We start from the raw sequence: 23,421 nt of genomic DNA, 5'->3' as shown, positions 1-23,421 counted from the left end.
AGAGAAAGATACACAGAGATGGAGACAGAGAGAGTCAGAGAAAGATGATGCTCAGCCAGCCCCAGCGCCAGCCCCACGGAGGAAACCATTTGGACATTCCAGCTCCAGGGAAACAAACAACAGCATGGGCAGTTCCTATTGTCAGCATGTGACTGAGGAAGAAACCCGTGCATGGCGGGGCCGAGTGGCTGTCTGGGGGCTCCAGATTCTGGACTTCTACCCGATAGCTTTCCTCTAAAGTCTGCCACTTCACTGAAGGTGGTTTGCTGCCCCTTGTCTTTTCCATGAATTATCTTGTTTTGAACCTCTCATGACACTCTTGTATCGTGGTTCTCCACAGAAACAGAGCCAATAGGAGATACATATACATAAAGAGGGAGATGTATTTTAAGGAATTGGCTCATGCGCTTGTGGGGTCTGGCACGTCCAAAAATTTGTAGGGAAGGATGGAAATGCAGGCGGGGTTGATGCTGCCCTCTTGAGGCAGAATTTCTTCTTCTCTGGGAATCCTCAAGTCTTGCTCTGAAGGACTTCGACTGATTAGACGAGGCCCACCCACGTTACAGAGGGTCACCTCCTCTACTTCAAGTCAGCTGATGGTCGATGTTCACCACACCTACCAGCAATACCTAGATTGACGTTTGATTAACCAGGCGCTAGAGCCTAGCTGAGTTGACCCATAAGACGAACTAACCATTGTAGGTCTTTTGTCCAGGGCTGACACAGTATTATCAACTCAGTTATAACAACTGAGTTGTTATTGTAACAACTCAGTATTATCAAAAGGAACTCTGCTGTGCCCCCCGTCACACACAGTTCTTTTTCGCCTCCCCTCGCAAGCTTGGGCCACTCACTGCATGCAGGCCTTCGCAGGACCTGTGAAGGGTTATTGGCTCACCACGTTTCCTGTTACCATCATCACCAACTAAACAGTAGAGTTTAAATAATTCAGAAAAGGCAGATTGGAAAAAAAAAAAAAAAAAGTAAAAGTCCCCAAATAGACTTTAAAAAGTAAGTAAAATACTAGAAAGTAATTAGAACTAAAAAGCAAAAGCCGAAATCCATTACACCAACAAAGACTTTGGTGAACATAAAACATAAAGTCCAATGCCATAAAAAAAAAAAAAAAAATCCAGAGCCGAAGATAACAAAATCTGCAAAATCTGTACGGAATTGAAAGAGATCAAATCTTTACATTAAAGAATAATCTTAACATTGATTAAAAAATAATTTTTTAAAATATAATACTAGGAAGCAATCTTCAAGCACCAAGGGTTGTTTTTCAATAAGAAAAAATTTTTACACTTGTAAGACATAGCTTATATACTATCTTCTTTTAATAAAGATTTGGGGAAAGCACATGTTAAACTGAATAGTTAAAGATGGATTTGTAATACACGAGGAAGTATTGTGAAAGACAAAAGAATAAAACCAAATTTAACTGAATGTGTGAGAGCTAAATTTGGCTTTGAGCTTCCTGGCCATCAAAGCAAAAATAGACAATAAGACCCTCACCATTCCTGTTTTAAAGCAAGTATTCTCAACGAGGCAATATCACCCGAAGGTGATGAAAACTGGTTCTTGGGGAACAAAACAATAATCTTACTTTGTCAATGTAAAAAGCAGAGATAGTCATAAAGTATGTAAATAGATGTATAGTATATCCGTACTGTTAAAACTTCTTGAGGGAATGATTAGAAAAAAAAATGTCTAAAAAGACTCCTGGGAGGCAATCATGAAAAAAGGTTGAGAAACACTGTTTCTGAGTAAAAGGAATACATTAGTGCATCTAGAGAGGCAAGCTGTCCCGTCGAACCTCCTTCTAGAAGGAATGTCTCCAGAAGACACTTGATGACACAGAGGTCAGTTTCTCCTTGACTATAGTTTTGTAGCCCATGTTGATTTAAAAGGTAAAAAAAAAAAAAAAAAAAAAGTGTCTGCCTAGCTTGAGAAGTTCACTTTTTGTAAATATACTTTCATATTTGTATTAGGAAATTTCTGTAACACCTGTAAAAAGTGTCCACTTTTCCTTTCCTAACTGTTCTGTTTGCCACGTACCTGGCAGCTCTGGAGGCCAGCGTGGAACTTCCGGCGGCTGGGGAGATGGGGACATGGTGGCGGGGGGCGGGGGGCAGGGGGCGGGGGGGGGGGACCCGGGCGGAGTGTGCAGTCCAGGGATCATCCAGGGAGACTTCCTGGGGGATGCGGCGGTGCAGGGCAAGAACTAGAACCCAGATGCTGTTCTAGAATAAAAACAACCATTGCCATGGGGCCAGGAACTATTTTTATAAACTTCGGCTAGAGCTTCCGCGAAGTGAAATACTGACTACCCAAATATCACCCGCGGCCAGAGGCTGGCCCCTCCCAGGTGGGTGTGCCCCTGCAATTACTTTAGGATGGTGGATAATATCTGGTTTCTAACATACTCAGTGGAGCACGAATATTCATGTTGGTCAAAGAGTAAAAATTCAAGAAGAAAAAAATTCCATATTCACGTGTGTCTAAATTTCCCTGGGGGGTGGACTGGATATTTACAAGTTCGAATAAACTGGGGACCGGCCATTGAGCCAGAGAAGGATCCTCCAAGCCTCCTGGGGGTTCCGCAGCAGCCTCCTTCGAGGCCTGGTCAGAAGGGGCAGAGTCACACCCTTGTGTTTATAACCAGGGACACATTTGGATGGAAAGCAGGACCCCAGCGCCTTCTTTGTTGCTTGCCACCTAAGATTCAGAGAAAGCTGGGAAGTCTGATGCCCTTCAAGTGCAATGACACACCCCAGTAAACAAAGCCCTCTCTCAAATTAGCAGCTGAAAAGGCTAAAAGGAGATGTAAATAATGTGCAGCCAGAGGGCCCCGGGGCTGGGTTGAGGGGAGAAAGCTCCAGCCTTCGCTAGGCTCAGGTCTGCTCTGCCTGTAAGGATACGCAAAGACGCACGCAGAGGCATGTGGGTGCTGTCTATCTGGCCTCCAAGTCAGAGACAATTAAACACAGATGATTAAGACCGGTGTTTGAGAAGGATGCACATACAGATAAACGTGCGTTACAAAGCTCTTTAAGAAAGCAAAATAGAAAACAGCGGCTTTTAGATTTTACATCAAGGGATGAAAACATAGTATGTCAGACACCGTGAGTCTTTTTAAATGACATTTTATTTTTCGTTGTCACGGATTAACTTTCGAGCCTACTAGAAGAATATCATGATTATAGTGAATAAAAAAATATAGATGATAGAATAAAAATATTAGGTTATACTAAGTTAGTTTTTTTCTTTTTTTTTTAAAATCATTGTCGACAATGATTTTTAGGACGAGTTTTGGGGAAAAAAAACCCAAGAAAATTTAATTTGGGTTTTTTTTACACTTCCCTCAGTTAAACATTAAGAACACATATTGGGAACCATTTGCGGACACGTATTACAATAAACAGAAGGACCACAAAAATTAAAACAAGTTCTAAAGACCCTCATATATACAAACTTCTGTACAGAATGAGCACAAGAAGAATTCACCCAATTAAAACCATCTCCTGTGGTCTACGTTTTGTTTTTTGAAAAGGAGAGAAAATCGATCTGCCTATACTCATTTATTTGTCCACTTGATCCCAGTATTTTTAATGGTGTCTCCACTCCATAAATTAGTAACTGCTCAGTAGCGGAGAAATATCCTATTTTAAATTACACCCAAGGAAATCAGGAACTTCCCTGAAAGGGCTGACCTTAGTTGCCTGATGTAAGTTGAAGGGACACTCAACCAACAAAAAGTCACACCACCAGGTGCAGCCAGGAGGGTTTGATAAAACATCCTGCAAGAGTCAGCCGGGGTTTGGCCTCGAGAGATGAGGGTCCCTAAGCTGTCACTACACAGTTCTGCAGTGAAGGCCTAAGCTCTCCTTACTGCGCTCCACTCAGGTCAACTGGCCTCTTTGCTAACGCGTCATTTGGCACAAAAAGAAGGGACTTCTGGGCAAGACTTAGGCTCTCTCAAGACGGACACACTCAGAAGCCTCCGACTTTGCTAAACATAAAAGCACGTCCCAGGCCCGTATCCACCTCGCTCCCCAGTGCTAAAGCCCTCTCACTCCGTGGCTGGAGACGAACTCCTGTTAAGGAAAAGCAATTGCACTAAACATCAGACATCACAGGCCCAATGAGGTAAACGCCAGGCGTGGGAGAAGATGCGGAGGGAGAGGAAGGGTACCAGCTCGCTCTCCGGCGGGCGCTGCGCGTTCACCGCACGATCCCGGAGTCCACCGACGTCTGCTTGCGCGTCGTCTTGGGAGGCGGCGGCGGCGGGGTCTTGCTGGGCAGCGGAGGGGGGAGATGCTGGAAGACAGAAAACGAGGGAGACTCCAGGGGGGCTCTGAGCCGGCGGGGTAAGGCGGTGAGGGAAAGTCGACCTGCAGCCCTGGGTGGGAACTGCCCTCTCCTCGTGACTCGGGGCCGGCAGCCGGTCGGCCACACTCAGGACCGCGTGGCTGTGGCCCCGGCCACTATTTCACACGTGGTACGTCACACGTCTGCACAGCCCCTGAGACGTGTAACCTCTGCTCTTTGGGTGGTGGTTTTAAATCCACGTGCTGTTGACCTAAGGGCCCCTGGGAATGGACCGGGTTCAGAAGCAGGCGGCTGAAATGGTCAAGGACAAGTGAATGTGGGCAAAGCAGGACCCAGGGCCAGCCAGGCAGCCTGGCCATGTCACAGCTGAGCCTCCCGGGGTGAGGACCACCCAGAGGTCCCTCCTCATGCCCCCTGAAGATGCCCCGAAATGGTTCAGGGCCAAACAAGTCCTTGGAGATGCTCTCCATGGGTGGGTGGGTGAGAGGCTTGCTTTGCTCTCAGAAATGGAAAGGCCACATGAGAGAGGGTCAGCGAGTGGGTGATGGTGGCACCTGTGGCCACCATCCAAGTGACCCGTTGACAAGGTAGTTTCTCATCCACAGTCTCTTCCCAAACTGTAAACAGAGGAGGATGAACAAGGTTAGGGGGATGTTTAAATTCTTCATGAGGGGAGCACAGTTTATCAAGAAATGAGTGCAGTTGTGTTCTAATAAAAGTTTATTTACAAAGACAGGCGGCGGGCTGGACGTGGCTTATGGGCCACAGTTGGCCTTAGGTTCTCAAGAATGGATTTACAACTGTAACGGCGATAAGAGAAACGGGATGTACCTGTCAGGGTGTGAATGATGGAGGGCAGCTGGTGGCCTTGCTCTTGGTGGGCACGTGACACGCACAAGAGGTCAACGTGTGTTGACCACATACATAAAGAAATGAGTGAACAAATGAATGAATGAGTGAATGAATGAGCAGAGGAACAAATAAACAGACCAGGATAAGTGGGCACACGCCACAGGTAGAACACACCAGAAGGAGATCACAAAGCACTGGCCTCTAACTAAGGCTGAGAGTGGATTGTTAACAGCCTCTCAGGGGAGGTCCACATTTAGCTCAACGTGAGAAAAGAAGTTTCAAGGACAGAACAGTGATGAAGCCGCGTCTTAACTCATTGCCCAAATTTCCTCCTGATTCTGAGACACACAGATACTAAAGTGATCTAGGGCTTAAGAGAGAGAAGAGAATCCATGCGGAAACACAGAACTGATGTAATGATATTTAGACACTGTAACCAGGCAAGTAAAAGAACAGACTTGTAAATCTTTTTAAGTTGGTATGAACGGTCAAAAGAAAGACCGATTTCCGGCTCTGAGGAGGCAGCTGCTTGTTGACACGTGGAAGTCAACAGCGCGGGCCGGTGTGAGCGGCGCGGGGCCGGGCCACGGTCGGAACTGCCCTCTGTGCCAGAGACGTGCATGGTGGGCTCGTCACCACTGAGTGGCTCGAGAGCTTGGACGACCGGTCGTAACAGCCATTTTGAAAGAAGTGACAGCTTAAAGTGGCAACAACTAGAGAGAGAGTTGACTATAAGCCCGAGGCTGATCAATGAGAGTGACAGGAGGACATGGGTCAGCCCCCATGGAGGGCAAACCGATCATGATCCCACAACAGCTCTTGGGGCCTGAAAGGGAGGCACCCCTGGAAACCCAGCTGCTCCCAGAGATGACACCCGAACCCACAGGCATGCCTCCTAAAGGGGTACTCAGCTGCAGGTACGTCAAACAAGACACCGACAGCAAGGCGACTTGGGTAATTAATCTCATGGAACTCACACCCCTTTATAAATGGAGCCGAAGCTTGTGCATGTTTGTCCTTCCCCCAACAGCGGTGGCAGCAGTAACTCAGATGATGTGTCCCAGAAACCGAGACCATCAAATGTTGCCCCTGAATTGATTTGTAACAAAAATGGACTCGCTCACACTTCCAAGTTCAGAATTTTCAGTGTAGGGAGACCTGGGGGACACTCTTGCTTTTCCGATAAAATAAAGATATGAAAATCAGGATGGAATCAGTTAACTACACTGTTAGGAAAACAACACCCCAACCAGTCAACGATCTCTCTCAACTCCCTGCACCTCTTCTTATTCTAACCTGTCGTGAAAATCTGCAGGAAGGGTCAGACTTACATTTCCTTAGTTGCTACAAACTGTTCCAGCTTCCTAAAAAGCCATCATGGGGCACCTGGTCCCTTCTCCGGCCGGTCCCCCATCATGGAATCTCGAGGGACAGAGGGCTGATCCGAAAGGCACTGTAGCCTCGGAAGGACAAACCATCCCTTCAGCACCAAAGAGGAAGCCCCACTGCTTGTCTGGTTTTCTTACGCAAAAGGAATAATCGAATAAATATACTGTCAATAAATCCCCTCTTTCTTCCACTCCTCTCACAAGAAGGTAATAAACTTGCAGAAAGCTCAGTGAAAAAGTCTCCATTAAAAAAAAAAAAAGAAAAAAGAATGTAGGATTTATATTGTTTTAGAAGGGGAAAAAACACACCTTGCTGTTATGAAAAGAATCGTGGCCACGTAACTACCTCACGTCTTCGATGTTCTACAGGAGTTCTGTTGCCGTGTAATTACGTTATAGAGGCTGACCAGCTGCACGTGTGGTCGGGGATATTCTACTCTTCAGTCTGCATGGCTTTAATTTCATTAGGCTGTGAATAGCGTGGCTGGGGGAGGGATGAACCTGGATGCGGATCTCCCGGCGCTGCTGGGTCATTTCACGTGGGCACGCGGACCTCTGCACACAGCCGGGCCAGTGAACAAAGGAGAGGCCTGTGTGACAGCAGCCTTTAGAAGCAGGAGAGAATGCGGGGGGATCTCAAAAGAATGTTTCTAGAGCTGTGAGTTGGTAACAGAGGCACAGGTTTAGGTGTTTTTTTCAGACTTTTAGCTGACGTTTGCATAAGTAGGCAGGCCCAGAGGCCAGAGCAGTGAGCACATCAGACACGATTAATGACGGTTTCCAAGGGGGGACCAGCCTGGGCACCAGTGTTGACGAGGGTTCGAGTTGGCTGACCATGCTTGCGGCAGCCAGCACCCCGAATCTAAACAGGGTGGGGTAGGTTTCAGGGCTAGAGGTGTGGCTAGGGATGGGTGGCCTCGGGGAAGAGGGTTTGCCCAACCTTGCTTCTCCTTTGCAGATTCTCTGTGCAGCAAGTGCCTGTCCCCACCCGGGAGTGGCCGGTGCGAGGGTGGGCTGCCTGTAGGAGCTGCCGGGACCAGGGCTTCTCAAGGGCAAGGCTGGTGTCCAGGAGCACAGGCCCCCCACCATGTGTGGCATCGGCCAGCTTCTTAAAAAGTCAGACAAACCTCTTCATACAAAAGCTATTTCTCAACACCACACTTTCCTAAGAAGTGCAGTGACCTCCAAGGTCACGAGAGTGGCCCTTCGATCCATGGGCTGGAGTTCTTCCCCCTTTGCCTTGTCCTGTGGCCCCCGTGGGAAAGTGCGTCCCTGCAGCGAGGACACAGAACGACAGACCACACGCGCCGGCGTTCCAACCACTGTGACCTCTGCTCGGAATCACATCTCGGCTTGCCCGGAGTAAACACGCTAACGCCAGGAAGGAGGGGCTTCTACCTGGTGCAGAGAAGGATGTGAGCAACCCCCTCCCCGAGTCCTGACTTACCCTCTGGTGAGGAGGAGGGGGCAGGGGGCTCGGCAAGCCCGCCAGGTCCAGGTTCTCGGTCAAGGTCCCGTAGTCTGCGCTGGTGCCTTTGAGAGGCAGAGGGGGCGGAACCTCAGCCACGTCCAGCCCGGTCATGCCGTTCAGCTCCAAACCTGGGAAACAGGGTGGATGAGAATGAAACCCACACCCCCAGCAGGCGTGGACACACACACGGCGGCTCTGTGCCCTCTCAGGAGTGGCAGGGAAGCGGGAACCCCTTCTCCTCCCAGAAATGCTTGTCAACAGGGCAAAGAGAGCAGAGAGGGGCAGAGAAGGCCAGGGGTGGCATTGCCTCCGAAGGGCATGCTCTAGAAAGAGAATACCAACTATCACGAGATGCCTAAAACCTGAGTTTAAAGGACAGATCAGACCACTGGAAAAACAGCCACGTCAACCTGGGACCCTTATTTATTTATTTTATTTACTGTTTATTTATTTACTTACTATTTATCTATTTATTTATTTATGCATGCTGCGCCTTGAGGCCCGTGGGATCCTAGTTCCCCAATCAGGGACCGAACCCGGACCCTCGGCAGTGAAAGCACAGTGTCCCAACCACTGGACCGGCCAGGGAATTCCCAACCTGGGACCATTCTGATCCCTCCTAGGCCCCTCTGCCTTGGTGGCATCTACACAGCTTGGGGTCACAAGGACCGTCTACGCCTGGAGTTTTCAGAGCCCAGCCGGGACGCTGCACCAGGCGTCCTGCAGTTATGAGCCGGGGAGCTTCACTAAAGCCAAGTCTAATAACACAGCTCGCAACCAGCCACCTGCCTTGCAAAACTCTCACACCAGGAAAAGCCAATTGTACGAAATGCAGTTATTAGCAGTAGCAGCCGCTGCGGCTGGTGCTTTAAGTAAGCCAAGGGGAAGTACCATTTTTAAAGCAAACCAAAAAGGAGCTGTTTTCAGACAGAGGAGTGATCATTAAGGCAATATACTTTCTCAGCCTTTGTTGAGACTCTTAGAAATAATTTGTTTGTCATTTATGTTAAAGAGAGAAAAACTGACATTTTTGTTGTTGGGTCTCTTCTAAAGTTTTCCCCGATGATGCATCTGATGAAAAACCCTTCACAGGAAAGTGCTTCCTAGGAAGAGTTGTGTCAATTTATAAGGAAGTCTTGCAGTTGAATCCAGGAGCAAGAAGGTGGTCTCTGATTGAATGACTGCCCCCGTGACTGGTTGTTTTTATTATGGTATTTATTTAACATTTACCATTTTAACCATTTTTAAGTGTACAAATCAGTGGCATCGACCACATTCACACTGTTGCACAACCATCACCACTATCAATTGTATCACCCCAAACACAAAGGCTCTACCCTGAAAGTGATAATTCCCCCTCCGCTCTCCCCCCAACCCGATAACCTCGAATCGACTTTCTGTCTCCATGAATTTGATTATTTCAGCTATTTCATATACCTGGAATCACACAATATTTGTCCTGGCTTATTTCACTTAGTGTTTTCCAGGTTCATCCATGTGGTAGCATGTACCAGAACTTTTTTTTGTAATGGCTGAATCATATTCTATTGCAGGGTATTTCTCTGGATGCACATTTTAGTTTAACTGTTCACAAACTGATGGACACTTGGGTTGTTTCCACTCGCTGGCTGTTGTGAATGATGCAGCTATGAACATTCGCGTGCAAGAATTTGCTTGAGTCCTTGTGTCCAAGTCTCTGGGGTAAATGTCTAGGAGTGGGCTTGCTGGGGGTTATGGCGATTCTATGTTTAATTTCAAGGAACCACTCAAGTGTTCTCCACAGCCGCTGCAGTGGTGCCTGTTTTCAGCTATTTATAAAAAAAAATTAAAATATTTTTGAAGCAGATCACTGGTTATATATAGTGCAAGGATGTGGAACTAGGACACACCAGGAGGCCATCGACCTTCCAGAGCCCAGAAACGCGGGGCTCTCTCAGGCTCATCACTGTGGCAGCCCTGGCTCCCGACCAGATGGACCATCTCCAGATTCCGCTGTCCCCTTGTGGCAAGAAGAAACCAGATGCTGAGGACAACTGTCTGCTGCCCTACGCAAGCCACCCCTCAGGCTGCGGTGCCCCGTCCCCCCCCCCCTTCTTTTTTTTTTTAAGATTTTTTTGATGTGGACCATTTTTAAAGTCTTTATTGAATTTGTTTCAATATTGCTTCTTTTTTTAATGTGTTCTGTTTTTTTGGTCACGAGGCATGTGGGATCTTAGCTCCCCGGCCAGGGATTGAACCCGCACCCACTGAACTGGAAGGTGAAGTCTTAAGCACTGGACCGCCAGGGAGGTCCTCCCCATCCTCCTTCTCCGGCCGCCCTCGTTCTGCTGCTGCCCTCACTCCCTGCCACTTTCTTCCTGCCAGGATGTCACCTCTCTGGCCGGCCTGACTTTAGTGGCGAAAAGCCGGCTACCACTTGCAGTGGGTTCCACGGCATCAGTCCACAATTCACACCCACCCAGGACCTCAGAACAGGACCTTCTTTGGAAATAGTGTCTTTACAGACGTATTAGCTAAGGATCTCGAGAGGAGATCATCCTGGATTTATGACGGGCCCTAAACCCAATCTCCAGTCTCCTGTAAGAAGAGGACAGAGCACAGAAACACGGAGAACAAGGCCTGGGAAGAGGGGGGAGGGACTGGAGTGATGCGCTGACAAGCCAAGGAACGCCAAGGACTGCCGGAATCCACCAGAAGCTGGAAGAGGCACGGGCAGATTCTCCCTCTGAGCCTCTACACGGTAGCAAGGCTGTTGATACCTTGATTTCAGACTTCTGGCCTCCGGACTGTGAGACAGTAATTTTCTGGTGTTTTAGGCCACCAAGTCTGTGGTGATATATCGAGCGGCCCTAGAAATCGGGCAAAACTGGAAAGTAAGTTCTACCCTTAGCCCCTCAGCACAGCCTGGCAGGGCTTCTTTCCTTCCCATTCCTCCTGGACACAAAAAGGCCCACAACCCTCCACCCCGCCCCCCTGGGCTGCATTATCTGGTGACACGAAATGGGGGACATTCCACATGCCTCTCGAGTTACCCCCAGCACACAGGAGGTCTGGAGAGCTGAACGGGCCCCACGCTTTCCTCCCAGGGAGCGCAGGAGCCCAGGACTGGGCTTTGGCCTGATTTGCTTTAGTCCCCGGGGACATTCCCAGGAAGTCAGGTGCTCGTCAAAACTCTCACCATCTGCTGGGCAGAGAGGGTGTGTCTAACTTTAGAGACTTCGATCGAGGGGGAGGTCACAGAGCAACGTCAGGAATTCAAATACGGACAGTGTCCCACTTACTAGACTGCAGGCTGAAGCTGAGCTTGGCCCTCGGCGTGACCGGAGGAGGCGTGTGCTGGGAGGACGGTGAGGACGGCGACACCGAGAAGCGCCTTTCACTCCCCATGACGTTGATCACCTGACTCTTCGGTCTCTGGGGCCGCAGGGGACTTATCTACATCAGAGGGACGGAAAGAGCATAGTTAGGATCTGTCATGGGCTGAGCTGTGTCACTGCAAAAATTCCTATGTTGAAGTCCTAATCCCTCAGTACCTGCGAATATGACCTTATCTGGAAATAGGGTGTCTGCAGATGGTCAAGTTAAGATGAGGTCATTACAGGGGCTCCTAATCCAATATGACTGGTGTCCTTATAAAAGGGGGAAATTTGGACCCTGACCCATGCACACAGGGACAGCGCCACGGGAACATGAAGGCAGAGATCAGGGTGATGCTTGTACAAGCCAAATGAGGCCAAAGACTGCTGGTCGACCGCCAGACGCTGGGGAAGAGGCCAGGAACAGATGCCCCTCACTGCCTCAGAGGGAACCAGCCCGGCTGACACCTTGATCTTGGACGTCCAGCCTCCAGACCGTGAGACAATCAATCTCTGTCGTTTCAGCTGCCCAGCCTGTGGTACTTTGTTACGGCAGCCCTGGCAAACTGATACAAGCTTCATAATAATCTCCTTACCCACTCTGGGGTAGATGTCACACCACATGTTTCCTGGACATAAATGTAATGTGGGCCATTCAGTGGGGGTGAGAGCACACAAGGAAAGCTCCAGAGGGTCATGAGTGGACTCAACGACTTGCTCAGTGACCAGAACGCCTCAGGCGCCTGATTTCTTGGTCTTTCTTGGCAGGTACGTGAAAATCTAGAAACTTGCCGAAGGATTTCCTTTATTCATCTCCTGTATCTTCTCTCATGCTACGCTATTACTGAGTAGGAATTCTTTCCACTTTTCATTGCATTTTTCCTCCCCATCTCTGACTTTCGGATGCACTTGACTTTTCCCACCTAAGCCTTTTCCTGCATCTGTAACATCGGGGTGTTTTATTTATCTATTTCTTACAACCTGGTCTCAGATCATTAGGCCTGGGGGAACGCAAGCGGTTCAAAATACTCCAAGGTAGGAGTAATTAGGAAAGTTATTAACCCAGCTGAGAAGGAGGAATCAAGATTTCTGCTCCAGGACGGGCAGGGCGGGAGGGCAGGGCTCTGGGCCTGGTTCCGGCGGGCTTGATTCCTGGGCCTGCTGGTGAGGGTCAGCTGCAGAGCCGGTGGGCGGCAGCATGTGCCTCTAAGTGGTCTGCAAAGGCAGGACCTCCCTGGAGGCTACTGAGGCTGGAAGGAGGGGAGGAAGGCTTAAGCCCTTTGGTAAACGGGGGACTGAGGGAACACTGGCCAACAGGCTGACTGCCAGAACTATCCCATGCCAATGAAGGAGATACCGGAGACCAGGTGTCACCCCTCATCTGCAGAAACCGATGAGTTCCCTGCAGCTCAACTGCTGCGGGAGGTCTGGGACAGCCTGCCGAGCTCGGGCTTCTCCTCGGGTGCGTGTGTATGGGGGCTGGAGACGGGGATTCAGGGATTGCGTAGGTGCTCCTGCCATCCTTCCCACCCCATCCCATAAGTGCACATTCTGACGACTCGGGGAGCAGAGGACATTTTACTGGTGAGATGCAAATTGCACGTGGAAGGCGCCCCTCCGGCCCCAGGCCGACTCTGAGAGGCTTAGCTAGAGGTCATGAAATTGTTGACGATGCAAACTCAGGCAGGAAGCCGAATCCAGCCCCGTGGAGGGAACAGAGAAAACCTCTGCAGAAGCACGAGGCGGCCAGGTGGGCGCACAGAGCAGGGCAAGCCCAGTGCCGCCCCAGGGAAAGGGGCTACCGCCACCACTCAGTAACCCTCCCTCTCACGGGCCCCACCAGCCCACCTGCTCTGTCCCGCAGCACCCGGCCGGTCCCAGGCACACGGAGGCTTGAATAGGAAACTCCAGGTGCCTAGCTGGACTCACAGACCTTGCCAGCAGCTGTAACCCGAGGACAGACTGGTACCTGGGCTGGACAAGAGCAGCTAGTCTGCCTCCAGTGAGAGGTCAGGAGGCCTATAGCCCCTGCAGCTGCAGCGGTGCTTAGTCTGAGACTCCTCAGAGGCCGACAGCGGGGTCAAGGTTCTGTGCTCTGACCCTGTGGGTTCTTGTGGACTGGCTGAGGGTAGCCCGGGCCAGCCACGGGGGGCGGGGTGCACTTTGTGCTGAACTCAGCCCATCTTTGCGGGAAAGCAGGGCCACGGTGGGGAGGGACAGACTTATACTGCGATGATGGCTGAGGCTGGCACGTCCTTTCCCTTCTCTGCACGCAACTTAATTCTGTTCAACTCTGCCACGTGGCTCAAGTTCTCTGAGGCCCTCAGTTTTAACATCTTGAAGTGGAGCTTAAATTAAAATGTACGAAAGACTTGCACAGGGTCTGCACTTAGTAGATATTCAAAAAATGCTGCTGTTCGTTCCCCCACCCAGTGATGGTGTCTGGACTCCAGAGAGAGGGGGGTGCCAGCCAGTTCCAGCAGGGTCGCTGGCCTCCCAACTTTCCAGAAGAGTGGACAGAGCACAGGGGGCAGGGGCGGGTTCATCAGAAACCTCTGGATCCCACTGCGTGAGGTTGCACCTGGGCACTTCATGCTAGCCTGTGGCCAGTCCCGCCCCGGGCCCTACACCCTGGGCCACCTGCACTCTGCAGTGAAACACCAAAGCCCAGCTGCAGTCCGAGCTGTGTCCAAAGGCCTCGCAAGGGCCTCTGCCTTCATGAAGACCGCGTCGTGGCTCTGAGGTCTTCCCTTCCACCTCTAAACACCCAAGCAGCATGTGACTGCTGGTCTCCATGGCATGCGGTCTGGATGAAACATACCCTCTGGTATTCAAGATATCAACAAGCAGTGAAGCATATCTTATTAAACGGTGGTCCCACCTGGGCGCTTTGATAAGCAACCCTTCAGTAACAGCCGGGACAGGTCATGGACTCCCTGCCCAGGGCAGGCACTTTCTTGGCCACCGTACAGGCAAACGTCCATCCATTCTGAGGGGGAGGCAGCTCTAAGCCTGACTTAACCTTTGAAGCTGACGGCCTCGGAGAGCCTCTTCTTTATTTTGTCTCCAGTCTACGAACAGCACGTGCTGAATACGGTTCACCCCAGAAGCTGTCGGCGCCTCATTTTTGCCCCCAGACTCCAAACGCTGCTATGCGCTGCTGGGAGCTGCGGGTCCCCCCGCCCGGCCCGGCCCTGGGGGGAGAGCGTGCCGCTCGGGTTTCACTGGCATCACACAGCCCCAGACTCTGGAGCGAACGAGATTCCCTGGGATCCATCTTGAATGTCAACTCACCAGCACGTGTCATGTTACGTCCCTGAAAATCCTTCTGAAAGATGGCCAAGGGATTTAGGCATGGAGCACATGAGGCTGGCAGGATAACACGGGCCTGTGTACAGCTGGCACAGCCCAGCGGGAAGGGGCTCTGGGACGCTAGCTGAGCAGATTATAACATTCGGGCAGGAACGGTGGCTTAGTGATTTCTGGTCAGGAAGGGGCAAGGGAACAGCGTTAGCTGGCCCGCAGCACTGCTCTCTGACAACAAAAGCATCCTGTTCATCTCCAGAGACGTCTGGATGTCTAAGGGAAGCAAGTCCAACACTGCTGCGGAGCCTAGAACCATGTGGGGCCTGCTGATAGCTGGCCCTGCCCCCAGCCCCTGCGGGATGGAGGCTGGAGCACGGGGGCAAAGACAAGCATCCTCCGGGGAGATGCAGCTCTCCTCTGCGCCTCTGCATATGCCCTACGGCGCCAGTCATACAAGCGGAGCGCGTGAGAGACCCCCGATTTTCAAATGACTATTTCATAGCCAAGGCAATGAAATCCAATTGACAGCCCCCTTGGCTAAATGTGGAGCATAGACAGGTCCCGGCAGCTACCGCGGAGCGAGGGAAAGCTCCCTGTGAAGTTACCGTTTCTGAAAGGATCACAGCCTCAGATTGCTGCAGGGGAATGTCGGTGGGTTTAAATTCTTTATCAAATATCTCTTGATGTTTGCTGTTCCTTTTTTCCTTCTTCTTGTCCTTCTTCTCTTTATCTGGGTCGTCCTTGTCTAGCTTGTCCTGGGACCGGGAGTGCATTTTCTTTGGCAGGAGGGGCTCCAGAGCAAACCTAAAGGAAATGGTTCTTTAAATCAATGACGTCTTACTAGGACAGCCACTGCTTTTCGCCCTGCAGTTCCATGTAAAGTCACTCAAAATGAATCAGGTGCTCCCTGGGAAATGCCCAATTTTACAAGGGAAGAAAGGATTTTAAAAGGAAGGTCAAGGGAGACTTAAGATACACATTGCCGATTGCAATGGTTATAGTTTTGAATGTCTATAAAAACAAATTGGAAAAAAAGTAGAACACTTACAGGATGATGAGGGAAATGTAAAGTCTTACTGGATATGGGATGATTATATTCAGGGATTATTGTTGATTTACGACGGGAGGATGGTATTTGGGGTCTGTTTCAAAAGGGAAGCCCTCACCTTTGAGAGAGTCATACTGAAATATTCACGAATGCAATGAGGAGAAATAGGCAGATGCTAATGCAAAGAAATGTCTGTATCGGTACACAGGTAGCTTCCATTTGAGAACCCTTTGATGGCTCAGTGAGAAACAAGCCAATTCCAGCTTGCAAGGATGTGGAGATGCCCTCAGTTTTTTAGCCAAGAACTGAGCTTGAGATGGAGATTCTGGGTCTCAGCTCTGCCACCTTCTGGTGTGTCTCCACAACCTCTAAGCACCGTGGGCTGGATGTCCCCCTTCACAAAATGAAATGGGATGAAAATGGTATTTAAGAAGAGATATGATCTCTTAAAAGAAGCTAGAGTCATACAGTCATATAGGAGAAATAGCCTATATTGTGATTTCTGATAAATGTGTTTTTTAAATTGTGGTCTACCCATCATTCCCACATGGTTAAGAGAAGCAAAGTGGTCAGCTGAGAGGGTTCACGGAAGCTCCCTGTCCTTGGGCTGCCCAATGTCAGGCAGCCCCTGAGCCCCGTGGGAGGGCAAATCCCACCCCGGTAACGCAGGCTGTCAGGATAAGGGGCCAGGTCCCAAGCCTGCCACTGGGAGCCCCCAGTCCTCACTGTGACCTTCCAAGCCTGACTTCCTGGGACACCTGGAGACTGAAGTGTCTTCTTCAAGGGGACACTGATTGTAAGAGAAGGGAACCTAGAAAGCCCGTCACATTGCCATCCTAGCTGTGGTTTCTTTCAAATTTATTTGTGAATGGGACATTGAGAACAAAACCACTGTTCTGAATAAGACCATTCCAGCACCTTGGCTCCCCAACATGGGAGAGGTAACATGAAAGTCAACACTTAGATGGATCATTCACAAAAGCACATTTCAAATCCATAGAAGACGCTGACTGCTGAGAGCAAGAATTACATCTGCTACATTTTGTAAAAAAAAAAAGAAAAAACTGGATGGTCAGCAGGATTTGAACAGTAATGGTATTGAATGTAGGCATTGATTATCAATAGCTGCTAACATCACTGCAAGGGAGAGAGACACGAATGTCCTTCTGAATGGAAGAACATTGAAGTCATCCTGTCCCCAAATCATGCCTGAATGTGCACAAGCCTCTAGACGTGACCACTAATCTGCAGGAAATATGAAAGACAGAGATACACAGTCAATAACACTGTAGGGGATGCAATAAGCAAAATCCAGACGACACCAGAAGCAACCTGGATTTTTTTCAACAAATAAATTACAAGGAAAAGAAATGAAAAGAAAAAAGTAGAAGGGGAAATCTATGGATTAAAAGAGAGCTAAAGAGATACAGCAGCCAGCTGCAAAGAGGGGCTCTTATTTGGATCAGTTTCAAACAAACTAAAAAGAAAAAAAAAAAGTCATTTATGCCCCAACTGGAAATTAAAACCAATATTTGATGATAGTATGGAATTACTGTTCACTTTTTACATGTGCTAAAGGTAGTATGATTGTGTTTTTGGTAAATTCTTACCTTTTAGAAATTCACACTGAAATGTTTACAGATGAAATGATATGAGGTCTGAGATTTGCTTCAGAATAATATGGAAGAGGGAGAGGGTGGGCTAGGATTTGATCACTGCTGAGGCTGGCTCATGGGCTGGTACAGGGCCTCATTATGCTATTTTGTCTCCTTTGTACATGTCTGAAATTTTTGCATAATAAAAACTTGAAAATAATGAACTACACCAGTGTTGACTTTGATTATTAAGGCATTTCTGGGCATCTGGACTTTTCCAGTTGGATACACAATAACTACTAAACCAACATCCATTAGGTGTTAAATATTATATCTCTTCTACTCTAAATAAAAATTTCAAAATCTTCATGATTTTATTCTAGGTTTGGCAGAACTTGGGATAATTAACGTAGGGAAACAAAGGATTAGTGGACATCTTAAAGCTCTGGGGAAAACCTGTGCTGTGAAATCCAGAGGAATATACAAGGAACCAAGAGAAAGGCTGAGCTTTAAATTTTTCACATTATGAGAACCAACTGCCGACAGGACGAACTTTATTCTGCACAAAACTGGTGCCATTTGAGACCAAAGCCTCATTTTCTCCACATCCGTTAGGCAGTGAAGGGTGGCAACCCCGAGAATGAACAAAAATCTGGACTCTAATAAAGATGCCTTCTAGTTCAAGGTTAAACAAATACGGCTCCAGGGGTGGAGACAACGATTCCCACTCATGTATTCACATGTGCAGGACAGTACTCTTCCATCTAAAACCTCTAGATCACTTTCTGCCCTCACCCCTACGTTCCTGGAAATATAAAAACCTTTTTATAACTAGCCTGGGGATTTACCTGGGGAGAAGTTGAATTAAGTTTCTTCAGCAATCTTGCTCTCAGTGACAAGCACACTTGATTTAAATACCTCTAAATTGAGGTTTTCCATATGGACTTGGCCTTATAAGTAGCAGACACTGATAAAAATTACTGTTAGGAAAAAAACGTGGGAACAGTTTGGCATCCTTCATTGGGCACACTGGTCATCGGCAACAAAGGGCACTTGGGTTGGAGCTGTCCCTTGGGGCGCTTTGGAAGTTTGTGTCTGCGTGTCGCAGGGGCCAGGAGCCTGTGGATTTGATAGGATGGGATGCTGGATTGTAAACCAAATGGGCTTGGACAAACACGCAACTGTGCAAACTCAACAGCAAAACAATTAGAAGTTCTTCTCTACTGTTTAAATTGCATGTGACATTTTTTCTTTCTGTATAATCAGAACAAACTTTTCATATATGCTAGTCACAAAACACACAAAAATGTCAATAACGAGGTTCTCTTTGCGGGAGACACAGTGGGAGCTCAATGAAATGTTTACCCGTCCGTTCCGTTCTTGATCCCTTCTTAGTTGCTTTGTGCCATCCGGTGCTCAAGAGCAAAACTGGGTCTCCAAAGAGATCTTGTAGAAAGAAGGTGGCCCTGCCAGCTCTCAAGGAAGCCTGCCTGTGTGTGACAGTCCTGCCCTAGCGTGACACCTTGGAAGTGAGCAAGAGATGAAAAGTACAAGCACGCAGCTGGCAAGGAATGCATCACACTGCTTCCGGGACTTGCTGAAAAGGACTGAACACTCACCTGGAGATTTTACAGTTTGATGGAAACCTCATCCAAAGTGGTACCCAAAGCGAGAAATTTTTTCGCAAAAATTCACAAGACTCTACAAGGCTTAGTGGCACCATGATTGTAAAAGTCTTGGATGGTCTCCATTTCAAAGAGAATTTTGATTTTTAAAAATCCTCTCAGGTGTGATGAAACAAACCCAGGGCCCTGGGTGGCTCCTCGAAGCCCCTCCCAACCCTCCCCGGCTGCTGAGCCAGACTCACCCATCGGAGCCCGGCCTGGAAGGGGTGCTGTCTGATGACAGGGACGAGACAGAGGCCACAGACAGAGGCCGGGACGAGGAAGGCATTGTGAAGGATCGGACCATGGACCGGGGACGGCTGCCTCTTCTGTCATCCAGACTTGAGGGCTGGGTTGGGCAGAGGGGAGAGAAACAGAGAGAGAGAGACTTGTTTGATGCTGTGGCAAAAGGCGCCCAGCCTGGCACGGGCAGACACCTCGGACCAGGTGGTCTTAGCAGCCCGGAATCTAGATCAAAACTGTCCATGAACTTTCATGAACAGTGCATGTGCTTGTTCAAACCTGAAGACAAAAACGATGATTATTTGGAGGTTTTTTGAAATCTGATTTGATATTGTGAAAAATACCAGGAAGAACTTTGTTTTTTTTAAAATTTAAAATGCAGTTTTCTCTACCAAGACAAGGCATCAACTTGTTCCAGAGTCATAGTACAAGGTACTGATCAGAAAATTTAACTTGTAGAAAAATATCTAGAATGTGAAAGAATTTACAAGATCTTTAGATGAACTTTGTATCCCTGCATGGTGACAAACCAAGAAGATCATTAAATATATGGATGCATAATGACTGAACTTCTCTAGGCTAAAATAAGATGCACCTGCTGCTTAATTAAAGGTGGATTTCCTCCCCTGCCAGTGACTGGTACAATGGATTAGATGGATCCATGGCTGGAATTGCTAAAACTCCTCCTTCTCACCAGAGAGTGGACCAGTGATGCATTCTAGAGAAGAACGGTCTCTGGATAGAGTTTTCTGTCGTCTCTTTGTCATGTCATACTACTGTATATTAACAAAATAAGTGTCACTGAAATATAGCACGTCAACACCTAATTAGCTACAAAATGCTAGTGTATCTGCACCCCGAGCCAGATGTTGGCACATCTGGGATGGCAGCTGCAGCAGAAGCTCTTTTCTTTAACCTGAGGATGTGGAAGGAAACCAAATTCCTGTAGGGCATTCCCTCTCTGTGTGGCTTCAACCTCCCTAAAGCCCATCCCCACTCCACCAAAGCTGGTGTTTCATTCAGCCCATCACCTACAGAAGACCTGCCCGGGACCACGGTTGATTAGAGATTGTACAACACCACTGAAAAGACGGTCTGTTTCTTAAATATTTGTTTTGCCCATGAAATACTATTTGATCTGTACACTATCTCTTCAGTAGTAAAAGGTTCAACAGATATGTGGTTGCCAAGGGGAAAAGGGGTACAGGAGGGATGGATTGTGAGTTTGCGATTAGCAGATGCAATCTATTACATACGGAATGGATAAACAACATGGTCCTACTGTATAGCACAGGGAACTATATTCAATATCCTGTGATAAACTATAATGGAAAAGAATATGAAAAAGAATGTATTTATATATATATGTATGACTGAATCATTTCGCTGTACATCAGAAATTAAGACGACATTGTAAATCAACTATACTTCAATAAAATAAAATTTTAAAAAATAGTAAAAGGTTCAAAATTGCTAAAGAACAGTGTAAAGCAGAAGCTGGTAACTGTTTTCTGCAAAGGGTCAGATAATAAGTATTTTAGGCTTGCGGGCCATAAGGTCTCTGTCCCAAGCACGAAAAGAGTCATAAACAGTACAGAAATAAGTGAGCACAGCTGTGTTCCAATAAAACTTTATTTATAAGAACAGGTGTCAGGCCATAGTTTACTGATCACTGGCTCAATATGCAGCTGAAATCTGCCAGCACAGAGGGTCTGGCCCGTCTTGGGTTTAGCACCAATGATGGTGCCATGGCCCAACTCCAGGGAGACAGCCATTGTCATTAATTGGCTTTTATAAGGAAAACTTAAAAGGAAGTGGTTACTTGCAGATTAACCCAAATTGTAAAAATGTTTCTAGAAACTCGAAGTCTACAATATCCTCTTCTCAGTCATTTTTTAAAAAGGTTATATTCCATTTATAGTTATTATAAAATACTGGCTATATTGCCTGTGTTGTACAATATATCTTTGTAGCTTATTTTATACCTAATAGTTTGTACCTCTTAATCCCCTACCCCTATAGTGTCCCTCCCCTCTCCCTCTCCCCACTGGTAACCACTAGTTTGTTCTCTATATCTGTAAATCTGCTTCTTCTCTGTTATATTCATTAGTTTGTTGTATTTTTTAGATTTCACATATATGTGATATCATACAGTGTTTATCTTTCTCTGTCTGACTTATTTCACTGAGCATAATACCCTCCAAGTCCATCCATTTTGCTGCAAATTGGCAACACTTTATTCTTTTTTTATGGCTGAGTGGTATTCATATATATATATCTATCTCACATCTTCTTAGGTTGCTTCCACATCTTGGCAATTGTAAATAATGCTGCTATGAACACTGGGGTATATGTACCTTTTTGAATTACTGTTTTTGGTTTTTCCAGATATATATCCATGAGTGGGATTGCTGGGTCATATGGTAGTTCTATTTTTCGTTTTTTGAGAAACCTCCATACTGTTTTCCACACTGGCTGCACCAATTTACATTCCCATAAACAGTGCACAAGGCTTCCCTTTTCTCCACATCCTCACCAACATTTGTCATTTGTGTTCGTTGTGATGACAGCCGTTCTGACAGACGTGAGGTGATATCTCATTGTGGTTTTGGTTTGCATTTCCCTGATGATTAGTGATGTTGAGCATCCTTTTATGTGCCTATTGGCCATCTGCATGTCCTCTTAGGAAAAATGTCTACTGAGGTCCTCTGGCCATTTTTTAACCGGGTGGTTTGTTTTTATGATGTTGAGTCACATAGGCTGTTTACATATGTTGGATATTAACCCCTTAGCAGTCCTATCATTTGCAGATACTTTCTCCCATTCAGTAGTTTCCCTTTCTTAAACACGTTCAGACGGCAATCCAAGGCCAGAACTGTTCCTCTCATCCAGCCTCTCGGTTGAGGCCTGGGAGCCTGTTTTGTGTCCCTCTGTTCCTGACCCTCCCAAGGAAGAGTCCTGCCTGCTACTCTAGGTGCGTCCTGACCCCCCCATCTGCCACCCCTGGTACCACCCCGCCCAGCTCGGCTACTGTTCCTCTCTCTGGCATCTCTGTGGGACTCTGACCCTCTTTCTGCTTTGAGTGAGACCTGTTCACGGCCTCTGCCTTTCAAAACCCAGGCTCTCCCCTGCCAGTTCTTCCACGGCAGCAGCTTCTGAGGACGGCTCAGAGGTGGGGATCAGTGTTCCGGAAGTTGGGGACTATATTCCCGAGCACCCACCTGCTCAAACCACCTCCCGACCCGCGAGGGGCTGCCTTCCCACTTCTCCCTGGCAACCGCCTCAGCTTGACTTCAACCCCGTCCTCTCTGGATCCAGGTGACGGGCAGAGGAGAAGACAGCCATCAACCTCGTGCTCGGGTGATTTTTCTGGCTTGGCAGATGCTGCCTCCGTTGTCCATCATCTTCTGGGCATGTGGAGATGCAGCCTTCCAGGAAATGCAGCTCTGCTTACGGTGGAGAAGAACCACGACCCATCTGACATCTGGGTGCTGTGAGCCCCATTCCTAAGAGCGCCCAGCATGACGGTTTCCATTTCTCTGATGAAATGATCTTCATGGCAGCCAGCGTTGAGGGAGGGGGTGCACAGGAGGGAACCGGTCAGGGACCAGGAGGTGCAAATGGCCACAGGATGACCTCATCCAGCTCGTGCGAAGGCCCAGGAAGCAGCCGTGAACGTCCTGCCCCCAACCACAGAGGGCTGGTGATTTGCCCTGAGAGGCAACCTTGAGTCTTGGTCGGGATGCACAAGCACGGATTGGGAAGAATAAAGGAAGGGGGACGGCAGGAGCCGGCTCTGGCAGAGGAGGGACAGAAGCCAGTCTTGGTCCCACATCAGCAGGGCAGCCACTGGGTGTGGCCCTGGGTTCTCCCGGGCCATTCACCTCCCAATTCCTTCTTGACCAAGCAGAGCCTCTAGAAATTGAGGATCCAGGGCTTCTGTGTTTTCATCTGAAGCAGTTGGTCTCTCCCAGCCCTGATGGGGTAGCTCCAGCGCTAGGACACCTTGAGAGAGGGGACGTCTCTGTCCCTGCAGCGGGGCGGGCAGCGGGGGGGAGGTTAGAACTAGGCGGGAATGTTGTCTCTGGCACAGACTAGGTGACCTGGCACAAAACATGGAACTGCTCTGGGTCTCAGCTTCCTCCTGAGCATGTAGGGAATAATCA

At 48.3% G+C, this 23,421-nt stretch overlaps 1 protein-coding gene across 2 annotated transcripts in view; it reads right to left on the bottom strand.

Moving 5' to 3' along the window:
- Positions 1-3,130: 3,130 nt before the first annotated feature.
- Positions 3,131-23,421, bottom strand: part of DOCK1 (dedicator of cytokinesis 1) — a 526,335-nt gene continuing 506,044 nt past the window's right edge. For both annotated transcript variants that reach the window (XM_082406605.1, XM_082406606.1), the window contains exons 48-52: positions 19,216-19,361; positions 15,311-15,509; positions 11,325-11,478; positions 8,020-8,171; positions 3,131-4,320 (exon numbers count right to left, since the gene is read on the bottom strand). In XM_082406605.1, coding sequence (XP_082262731.1) covers positions 4,225-4,320; positions 8,020-8,171; positions 11,325-11,478; positions 15,311-15,509; positions 19,216-19,361 — 747 coding nt within the window. In that variant the 3' untranslated portion in view covers positions 3,131-4,224. The remainder of the gene's footprint in view (positions 4,321-8,019; positions 8,172-11,324; positions 11,479-15,310; positions 15,510-19,215; positions 19,362-23,421) is intronic.

The sequence above is a fragment of the Balaenoptera borealis genome, assembly GCF_965194805.1.
Source record: "Balaenoptera borealis genome assembly, chromosome: 10".
NCBI lineage: Eukaryota > Metazoa > Chordata > Mammalia > Artiodactyla > Balaenopteridae > Balaenoptera > Balaenoptera borealis.
The sequence above is the reverse complement of the archived record's forward strand: the minus strand, read 5'-3'. Positions and strand labels throughout refer to the sequence as shown.